An 11,073-nucleotide genomic window follows, 5' to 3' on the forward strand; every position below is an offset into this window, starting at 1 on the left:
TTCAAAACAGGGTCTCACTATGTTAACTCTGCTCTGGCTGGCCTGGAACTCACTATGTATACCATGCTGTCCTTAAACTCACAGAGTTCCACCTGCCACTGCCTCCTGAGTGCTTAGAGTAAAGGCATGCGCACCACACCTGGCACACATTTATGTTTTATTTTGTGTGCTTGCAGTCATGGTTCACCTGTGGAAATCAGATGACAACTTGCAAGGCCAAGCAGCAAGTACCTTCACCTACTAATCCATCTTGCTGCTTCTAAAAATAGTTTTAAAACTTGAAAGTTAAACTAAAAGTTAAGTTCAACATTGTTGCTTGGGCATCTAAAATTATGATTAGCTGTTAGTTATGACTTTTAGTGACCATTTAAGGATGATAAAATTAAACATATTAATTCAATTTCAAAGTAAGTCTGGAAGACTCCAAAGGTCAATTATCTATCTTGTAGAGAATGCATAACAAAGTTATACATTGAATAATTAAAATAGAACATATTTCAAAATATGATTTGCCAACTTATCAGTTAAAATGGAAGAAAGCTGAAAACTCTGTGACATTTGTTTAGCAGATGCTAAGCAAAAAGCTTCCTGTTCGAATAAATTCGGTGAGTGGGCCTGAATACAGATATACAGATATTTCAATACTGAATATTCTTCAAGTATCAGATTTTACCTGCTGACAAGGAAGGACAGATCTCCAGTTTCAGCAATCCAGGGTCCAGCACGGCAACTTCTTTACTATAAAACAAACAGAACTCAAAACCCTGTACCAGATTCCAGCAGAACTACTCAATCATGATGCACAGTGTGAGACATTTGCTTCTGACATTGTCTAAACCACCAGGTTCCCCAGGACAAAGGAGTGGCTGCCGTGGGGTTCAGAGCCTAGCACATCTGGCCTGGGTTCTCAGCCATTTACTCAGAAGTGTGCTGCCACAGCTCGAGTGCTATCCCTGACTGTGCTACTTAGGGAAGGACCTAACAAACTGTGAAGGACTGCATCAATGCAACGCCCAGGCATGTGTACACACAGGTTGTTCCTAGTGGAAAAACAAGACAGCTTGTCAAGTGATTTAAATCCCAGCACTTGGGAGGCAAAGGCAGGTGGATCTCTGAGTTTGAGGCCAGCCTGGTCTACAAAATGAGTTCCAGGACAGCCAGAGCTACACAGAAAAAGCCTGTTTCAAAAAAAACCAAACCAAACTAAATCAAACAAACAAACAAACAACAACAAAAACCCAAGAAAGCTTGAGTTGACGAGTTGATTTTGAGGTCTGTTTTTTTTTTCTTTTTACTTTTTTTTTTTTTTTGCCTGTTTGTTACTGCTCTTAAGTAAAGCTTGTAATCTAAGGCTCTAGAGGTCAGAGCTGGACTGCTCTGGTTCCTGTTTGTTCTAACTTTTTTTTTTTTTATCTAATCACATCAAATATAAGAGAAACACTTGTTTATGAGGTTACATGTGGCAGACACTCAAATACATATGAGAAAAGACTTCCATTTTTAAAATTCAGATAAGCTTACTACATGAAAGCATATAAAATAAACACCATTTTACCTTCCAATACCTCAGTTGTGAAAAAAGGAGACTACAGACCCACTAAGTGCCTTAAAAGTGACTCTATCTTCTGGGGGCTGAAAGTTAGTGAGATACACTGAACAGTCAATGGCAGACTGGTTTCTAGTTCAGAATATATTAAGGGCGTTCAGGAGTATTAACTGGGCTCTTACCACAATAATCCGGAAGACAGTTGGATAGTAAGAGTGAGAATGGAGACAAAGAGTCACAAGACGGTGAGGTAGTAGAAAGAGGGAGAATATACAATTCAGTAAAGAACTAAATGATGTTTCCATAGTTTCTACTTACCCATTTATGGTAGGCACAGCAAGTATACAGTGTAGTGAGAATTTTTGGAATTTTGGTTTCTTTAAAAAACACAGAAATATTATAAGAATATGCTTTTGTTTTAATCCCAGGTATGGGGTTGTGGGGCTGCTTCAGATTGCTCACAGCAGCTCACAAGACTTTGCCTCGTGCTCTAGCAGGGGCAGAAGATGTGCTTTTCTTTTCTTTTCAACTTATTTTTATTTATGTTTGTGCACATGCCTGCCCCGTGTGGGCAGGTGCCTGCAGAAGTTAGAAGAGGATATCTGATACCTTAAACTAGAGCTCCAGGTGGTTGTGAGCTGGTGGGTGTGGGTGCTGGGATCTGATGTGTGTGTGTTACCAACTGAACCTAGGTCCTCTGGAAGAGCAACTAGGATTACTAACTGCTGAGCCATCTACAGCCCATAGACCTTCATTTTCTATGTGTGGTCTTAGCTATCTCCCTTCTGGAAGTCTGTATCCATTAGCCAGCTCTGGAATCTATTATTTCCTTACGGATTTAAGTACAAGTGGTGTAGACGGTATGAACTGATTTTCCCTACTCAGTATCAGGAATGATTCTGTACTACAGAACTCAAATTTTCCTATCTAACTTATCAATCTCAGTATCACACTATCTACTCATTAAACCTTGTTTCCCAGAATTCTTCAATGTTGGTTTGCCTCAGGAAAGAGTCACTGTCTCCATTTACACACATCACACATCAGTGCAGTTTGCTCAGAAACAGCCTGCAATAGTCTCATATAGAAACTGAGAAATTATTTGATATGTGTGTGCACGTGCCTATGCATGAACATATAAAGCCAGAGGGAGATGTCAGGTATTGTGGTCTTACCATTGTCTGCTTTATTGTCTTGAGAGACGCTCTCTCACTGAACTTGGAGGCCACTGATTTTTGGTTAGGCTGGCCGGCTAGTAAGTTCCAGAGATCCTCCTGTCTCCACCACCTGTGCCGCAGCTACAGGGAGTCGTTTCCTAGCTTTTTCCATGTGGAGACTAGGGATCCCAGCTCGGACCCTCGTGCTTGTGCAGCTCTTTCTCACCCACTCTCACCCACCGAGCCATCTTCCCAGACTCCCAAAGCGGAGACTATTAAGTCCCCCTTCTTTCTCTCACTATATGAAGTACTGGGTTTCCCCACTACATGAGGGGCTGGGTTTATAAAGATAAATAATACATGGACATTTCCTACTCTTGAGAAGCCCAGTGGTGAAGCAGTAGAAAGAGAAATGAGAGGCACCCCCACAGAGCGGTGTCCTAACAAGTAGGTAGTCAAGTGCTCTGTGACCCGCAGGGCTTCCCAGCTGCCTGATCTACGTGATTGACGAAGAGCTTTCCTAAGTGTTCTAAGCAGGCATGCTCACATCTACCTTTCCCTCTGTGTCAACAAACCCCTCTTCTTCTGCCAAGCCAGAAACAATCCAGAAGTTATGGACCAATAATTTTGTTCTTGCACGATGCCTTACTCCTGCTAATTCCTACTTCTCTGTTTTTCTTAGTATTTGTTTTCTTAGAACTTTGTTTCAGCCACTTTCAATTCTCCATTCCTAGCAACACAGAAATTCCTCCAAATGTCATTTTAGCATGTAATTCATGTGCTAGTACAGATTAACCATCCTGTGTTATCACAAATACCCTCAAATCATTTCCAATTATCGTTTAAGTTTTACCAATTGTAACCATTATAACCATGTGCAAGATCATCAATGTAGGCTTTAGTGAATTAATTCTCATATGCATTTAATATTGTGGATATTAATATGGACACCCTTCACTGTGGAGACTGCCAAAAATAAGCAATCTATCACAATGTAAACATCTTACCAAACTTCCCAACCAGGTCTGAGAATACTAACCACCCAATCAGTAGGCCTGCTCAGCTTGTGCCTCTTGCTTTACCAATAAGAGGCAGTTCAGAGTGCGACTCTCATAGCAGGAAATGAAGCACATGACTTAATAATTGAAAGAAGACCAGAGCTGAAACCTACAGCCATAGTTTAAACACTGTTTATTTCTAGAACTTAACCTTCTGTGCAACCATTGGCAGATCCTCTGGCTACGGGTGTGTCTCTTTCTAAGGTTTAGTTTAGCACTGTAGATGAATGGGAAACATGTTCAGTGCAGAACAAAAATAACTAAGCTACTGAAGAAAAAAAAATTAAGTTTATTTAATAACTGAAATTTTAGAAGCAGATATGAAAAGCAAAGAGTGGATAGAGTGTAACTGGTGCTCTTTATCTGAGGGCAAATCAAGTCTAAAGAAATTAGAAAAGTTACCAGAGAAAAATTTGAGGGTTGGGGTATGCCTCCGTGATAGAAAGTCTGTCTAGCATATGCACACCCCATTACCACACCCACAAACCAAACAAACCAAAGAAAATGTCCTGCACTTCAGTTTACAGTGTTTACCCCCACCTCCCAGACATCAAGGATATTTGCTATTTTCTGTGTATGGGTGTTTTGCCTATATGTATGTCTGTGTACTATATGCATGTCTAGCAGACCAGAAGAGAGATGTTCCAGAACTGGAGACACAGATGGCTCTAAGTTACCATGTGACTGCTGCTTCTCAAACCTGAGTCCTCTAGAAGAGCAGTCAGTGCTCTTAACTGCTGAGCTGCTGTGCAGCCTCAAGATGGTATTTTTAAATGTAGGATTTGTTTTAATTTTCCTTTGTACTCTTCAAATGAATCATGAAGCATGTTTTTAAAAGGTCTTTCATAACCACCTCTCACTGAACCCTGTTATGAGTGGACTGTGATGTGTCACTTCAAAGGCTGTGTGGTCAGACACTGGGCCCCAGATGGATCTAATTGTGATGAGGGTTGACCTGACTTATGGGTTAATCCACTGAAGGACTCAATGTTACTGTGTTATTGGAAAGTAGTAGAAAGTTTGCAAGTGAATCTTAGCTGGAGGAGGAAGGTCATCAGGGTGTGTGCCTTTGGGGTCTATAGATCTTTTGTGTGTGTGCACATGTGAGAATTCCAGAGGTCAATGCTAGTGTCTTCTTAAGCTCTCCGCCTTATTTTCTGACACAAGGTCTCTTACTGAGCCTGGAGCTCACCAAAGCAGCTAGATTGGCTGGCCGGTGAACTCCATGGATTACCCTGTCTCTGCACCTTCAGTGTGTGCATGACAGACATGTACCTCCGCACCTGGGGTTTTTTGGTTGTTTTTTTTTTTTGTATTTTGTTTTTTGTTGTGTTGTTTTGTTTGTTTTAATGCAGGGAACCCAAACTCAGGTCCCTATGCTTGTATGATAAGCACTTTACCTTATGGAGCCATCTTCTCAGATCCCTTGAGGTCAGTATCATGTCCTGAACTCCCGTCTGCTTCCTGGCTACCAAACGGTAAGCCGTGTCCGCTCCCATACCATCCTATCAGCCCAGGAGTCTGCCTTCTCAGTCTCAAAGCTACTATTGAAGCCTCTGAATCTTTTTAAACCTCTCAGGCATTTGTCATAACAGTGAGAATGCAACAGAAGCCTTTGCTGCTTATTCATGCTCTGCTAGAATACTTCCCAGGTGGTCTCTGATTCAGGCCTCACAGTCCTGATGGAAATCCTTTCTCTTTTCACAGATAATATTAAATTTGTGTACAAAATTACACAGCTCTTCATTGGTAATGATGAATTATGGAACATAGGGCAGGCTCTCAAGGTAAAGATCTTAAACACTAGTTTTAGAATTTAGATAGGGCTGCACTCAAGTCGAGTCTCCTTTACTAGCAGTGTGACCTTGGGCAAATGACAGTTTATCATCATTATTCTCAAAAATGGGCATATTTTAGAGTCAACTCTTTACACAGTGGAGAACATTCAATTTGCTGATAAGTTACAAGTTCCCGAAGCACTAAGAATATTGGAAGACTACAGGATCCCCAAAGCAGTTATAAATACTAGAGATTTAAGTCATGTGTCACTTAATCTTTGAGGAAAGTGGGGTCATGTTTACTTTTTCAGCTATTCATGAAACATTCCGGTGTTTAAACAAAGCATGCAAATATAAACCAGAGCTTAAAGAATTATACAAATGTAGTCAAATGAGGTATTATATCGCTTCTGTACTGGCTAGAACAGGCCATGCTCCTGAGCACAAAGGCCATTACTAGTCAAATCAAAGTTGCTTCACAGAAGTGAGTGCTATCGGGACAATGACCATTTAAAATGATTATCTTAGAAATCAAGTGGACAACACACTATTTTCTTTTGATAATTGACTGCTGAATCTATTTGCAAGTCTTATTTCAAATAAATTTCAAGGCTTCTCTGTTCCCTGAAAGATGACTTTTAAAAATATTTAACAAGAAATCCAGAGAAAATGGGCTAGTTCATCAGTAAACAGGCTAAAATGAGCGTATATACATATTTCTAATGAAAGTAAACTCAACGGATGAAATCACTTTATAAATTGTTTCGATTTTAAAAGCTAACCTGCATTGTATGTTTCAAGAGATACTTATCTTTAACTTTAGCATAACATTTCTAGGTATTAGCAGTAATACGCTCTACTTAATAAATAACTATTAAAAATGGTGTGTCAACACCAAAGAGTATTTGAAACCCAACAATCATTTGAACCAAAGGCACTCTTGAACATGCATACCTCAAATCACCTGGTTCTTTTTTCCCTGGAAGGTGCATGTGCTTAAAGTCTGCTGATGGGTGTTCTTCAGATCCTCTTGGCTCCTGGCTTATCTTGGAGACTTCTGAAGCAAAGGAGAGATCCCCTTCACTGGAGATTCCAAAGAGCTCTGGGTCATCTTGAATCACATCAATCAAGAGGACATCATCTTCATATGCTTTAAGAATATCTGGAAACCCCAATTTGAGCTCTGAAATGCTTTTAGTCATTTTTCTACCACTAATCTCAGATGAAATTGGCACAAATGCTTCTTGTTTCTTAGAGCAGAAGGGACTTTGCTCAATATACCCAAGATCACAAGAAAAAGTATTATTTTCAATTTTAATAGAAATAGACTCCTTATTTGAAATCATATTTCCCGGTTCAGAGATGTGATTACATGCTTTATTATCATAACCTTTCTTTGTAAAGCTTGGAGAAGTGCAAGAATTCTTATTGTAGAATGAATGAGAACCAGTTTGCCCTGGAGTTACACTACTATGTATATTCAAAGACTGCGGTCCTGAAGTTGTACAGATATTTTCCTTATTTCTATTTTGCTTTGCCTCTACTCCAGATAAACTGTCAAGTAGCTCTAGGGGACTATAAGCTTCTCTCTCAGATGACCTGGCACTTACTTCTCTTTTTCCTGTCTTGTTCTTCAGTAAAGGGATTTTAAAATTAGCCAGTCTTCCTGTGTTTAATATTTTAACCAAGTCCGGAGCCACAAGTGTTTGCTTAGTAATACAAGCTTTTCGATGAACAGTTTTATTTGCACAGTTATTTGCTTCCTGGCTCTCTTGGGATGCCATTGTTAAATTAAGTTTTGATAAGTTCCCTTTCTTTTTCTTATTTCCTGTTAAGCTTTGAGTTATATTACTTAACTGGGTGTCTTCAGTAGCATTAGAAATTACCTCTGTCCCATTTCTGCTAGGTGCCTCTAACTTTGTCTTTTTATCATGGGGTATAGCTTCTTTTAGATCCATCAAAGTAGGTTCTATTGAAGAAACTGAGGACAAACAACTTAAATCAGAATCGTACATTTCTTTACTTGAGGACTCAATGGTTTTTTCTATTAGGGATGGTTGTAACAGTTTGGAGTCAGATAAGTGAGTCTGGTTCATTTGGTGTATTATAGAATCATGTTGCCTAACATTTTCGAGAGACCCTGGAAGCGAGTAATTTAAATCTGACAAGGAAGTCTTTTTCCAATTCTGGGCAGATATTCTAGCACAGGAATAAAAAGGCCAAACTCTTTTACCAGTCATTGGTATTACTCTGCGACAGCTAATCTTTGACTCTTCAGTTTCACTTCTCAAATCTCCCCGTGGAGATCTCTTTCCCACATGATGGCTATCACTGGGTGATTGCACTGTAGAGCTTATCATCGATTTAAAATATTCTTCTGGCTCCATACTTTTGCATCCTAAGGACTCTGAAGCATTTTTTATATCATCTTTCAAACTTGATTCAAGGGTTTTCTGAAGCACAGCATTTATGTGATGTCTAGAACTTGTTGTTTTCCCCACTGTTTCTGGGAGACACAAATGGTCCACTGGAGGGAGTGTATTATGGTTTATTTTTCTTAAAGCTTTTAGAAAACTTTTTTTAGGTTCTAAAGTCTCTGTTTCTTTCCCTTCCATACCCATCTGGTTTTCTTGTAACACCAACTCAGAATTGTTACCCACATTAGACAAAGTAAGATCAATAATTTTTTCTTCTTTTTCAGACTTCATTTTTTTCCTGTGTTTTCTCCCAGTGTTGTTCTCCTCTAGTGAATGTTTGTTTTTTTCACTTTGAAGGCAGGAAGTCAAGCCATTGTTTTTATTTTGGTATAAATGACTTTCTTCAAGCAGTAACTTACTGGCTATTACACTTTTTTCAGTTTTTAAGAGCTTAGTAGTAGTCTTTGTGTCATCCTTCTCTGGAAGATTCCTAAGGTTTTCTTTCTTTAACTTCGAAGAGTTCTCTGCTGTGTGCAGCCATATACCATGAGCCTCATCCTCAAAGTTGTTCTCATTATTACAACCTTCAGAAGGGAGGAAACTGTAATCATGTGATTCAAAACTGCAATTTTTTTCTACTTCAGGTGATAAGCTGTTACAAGAATATTTTGGCGTATTCTTGAACAGTTCACCTTGGAATTCAAACTTAATATTTTGTGTCGCCTCATTTTTAGTTATTTTGAGAGGTAGATTTTCTAAATTTTTACATTTCTTAATTTGAATTCTTCCTTTAATACCTTCTACCAATTCTTCCTTAGCCAAAGACTGTAAGAAAGCCATACTTTGAAATTCACTGCACTCCACTGTTTGCAAAGATTCCGAACCAGTTATTGATGTCTTTCTTACCAGGTCAGTCCCTGGCTGTGGATCGTCACTTGGGGCTTCAGTAACTTTTCCATTCTCTTTGGCTGATCAAAACAAGAAAACATATCAGAAGACATTTTTACACTGGGGAGAAAGAAGCAATACCAGTTAGCAGAAAATCTGTGAAGCCATTCATTTGTATTTCTCTGAAGAGCTGTTTAGAAATACAAACCGATTTTCATATTAAGTATTAAAAAATTTTAAACAAGAGTTCATTGCATAACACAGGCTGACCTCAGACTTGAGATTCTCCTGCTTCAGCCTCCCCACCTGGCAGAACTATGGGTGTGGATCGCCTCGGCCAGCTTTAAGATCTAATTAAAAACTAGAAACAAACCTCTATAAATTTTAAAACGGCAGAAAAACTTTTATAACATCATTTACCCTAGTTAAAACAAACCACTAGTATTAATTCCTTCGACAGTAATCACAATGACGGGTTCCTAAATGGGCATGCACTTATTAAGAAAAAAAAAAATCCTTTCCACCTCACCTCTCCTCATCAAGAGCACTGGTAAATACCACACAAAAACAGCTAAAGGTTAGTTCGTAGAGCAAAGATGAGGCAGCTGAGGAAAAAAAAAAAAGGGCTTTGGGGGTCATGTGACCACCTTACTGCGGCTGGGAAGAGAGGGAGCGCCACCTCCTTCATTGCTCTCGGTGACGGTGACGAAGGGCCTCCCTTCCCCGACCCCTCTGCTCGCTGCCTTCCAGGCCGCGGATGTCTCACCCAACTTGTCACCTTCTTCTGTCTCTTCTCTCCCAGAAACCTGGGCCATCCTCCTCCTCTTGTGCCTGCTCTCCTCCTCGCGCCCCCTGGCCTCAAGGCTGCAGCCTCCCCCCTCGCCTGGCTCTGGCGTCAGCGGAAGGCCTCGCTTCCTCAGGCCTCGGGTGGAGCCTTTGCGCCCTGACGCCGTGGTGGGGCCTGGGGGCGTCGTTGGCGGCCGCATCCGCCCACGGCCACCCACTCAGCCTCTCTGGGAAGCCTAGACGCCTCGGGGCCGCTGCTCCCGCTGCAGGACACAGGCTACGGCCCACCCCGGCCTGGCCTGGCCTGGCTTCGGACCCTGTACCCGACGCAACAGGAAGCGGAAGTGGGCGGGCTGGCCTCAGCTAGGGGCAACCGGCTGAGGGCCTCGCGGTCCACTAGTCCACATGCTCCCTCGAAGAGTCCTGGCTGCATCCGGAGGTGACAAGGTCTCACCTCAGCCAGGGCCTCACCGCACCCTCCAGACCTGGTCTCCTCCAGACCTGGACTTCTGGAGGTGCCTGGGCTCAGCAGCCACCCCTCAGCAGCCTGACAATGGTTGTCTGCCAGCGGCTTCTAACTGCTCTCCAACACGCCCGGGAGCCCACTGTCTCTTACTTCTCAATACCTTCACGTTTATCCAGACAGCTCAGAGGTACCCCAGCTGCTGGCATGCAAAATACCATTTATTTCTATAAAAGGTTGCTTTTCTGGTGCTGGCAGACAGAAGCTTCTAGATGCTCTTCTGGATTCCTTGCACGTTGATTTACCAAATCGGCTTGGTTCTATTTTCTGTGATTGTTATTTCTTCTCTCCCTTTACCGTCACTGCGGCTCTGGCCCTAAGACTTTGACCTTCAACATCATGCTTCTAATTTTCTTGATGTCTCCATCCTTGAATCAGTTCAGTCAAGTTTGACCAGCTTGCCAGGCCGTGCCTCTCCATTGAAAGAGGATCCTGGTATGCCCCATCTTGACCCTTCACCAATCTCCTTTGCTTAAAGATTGGAATGGAGTTTAACCTCCTTGTGTGTTATTTTGGATCCCGTCTACTGTGTTTGTGAATTTTTAATCAGTATTGCCTTACTGACCTTGTAGAAGAAAAGTGTTCTTCAGTGGAAAACGTTGTGGGTGTGGTGGTCATTCAGTGAGATTCACTAGTCTGACTCAAGTTTTAGTTTTAGTAAATTAGAGGCTTTTTATTAAAAAGAGACTGGCCAGGACCAGAGTTCTCTGGGTAAGGCCCCAGTTATTGTTAGCCTAAGGATTATAAAGGCAAAAAAACCATAAAGTAATAGTTTGGGGAGCTATATTAACTCCTATCCTGTCTGGGTGCAGGCAAGGCTTGTTTTTCTAACAGGCATCCTGTAGGTGTCTCAGCCATACGAACAAGCAAGCATTTGATACAAAACTGGACTTTAGCAGTTTAGCCTGTTCAATCTTGTG

At 41.3% G+C, this 11,073-nt stretch overlaps 1 protein-coding gene across 1 annotated transcript in view; it reads right to left on the reverse strand.

The window, feature by feature from the left end:
• Topaz1 (testis and ovary specific PAZ domain containing 1) overlaps positions 1-9,976 on the reverse strand; it is a 51,749-nt gene extending 41,773 nt beyond the window's left edge. Inside the window, exons 1-3 of the mRNA XM_028767420.1 lie at positions 9,611-9,976; positions 6,494-8,924; positions 674-738 (exon numbers count right to left, since the gene is read on the reverse strand). Coding sequence (XP_028623253.1) covers positions 674-738; positions 6,494-8,924; positions 9,611-9,830 — 2,716 coding nt within the window. The 5' untranslated portion in view covers positions 9,831-9,976. The remainder of the gene's footprint in view (positions 1-673; positions 739-6,493; positions 8,925-9,610) is intronic.
• Positions 9,977-11,073: the final 1,097 nt, after the last annotated feature.

The sequence above is a fragment of the Grammomys surdaster genome, unplaced genomic scaffold (assembly GCF_004785775.1).
Source record: "Grammomys surdaster isolate TR1022 unplaced genomic scaffold, NIH_TR_1.0 172, whole genome shotgun sequence".
In the NCBI taxonomy this organism is placed as follows: domain Eukaryota; kingdom Metazoa; phylum Chordata; class Mammalia; order Rodentia; family Muridae; genus Grammomys; species Grammomys surdaster.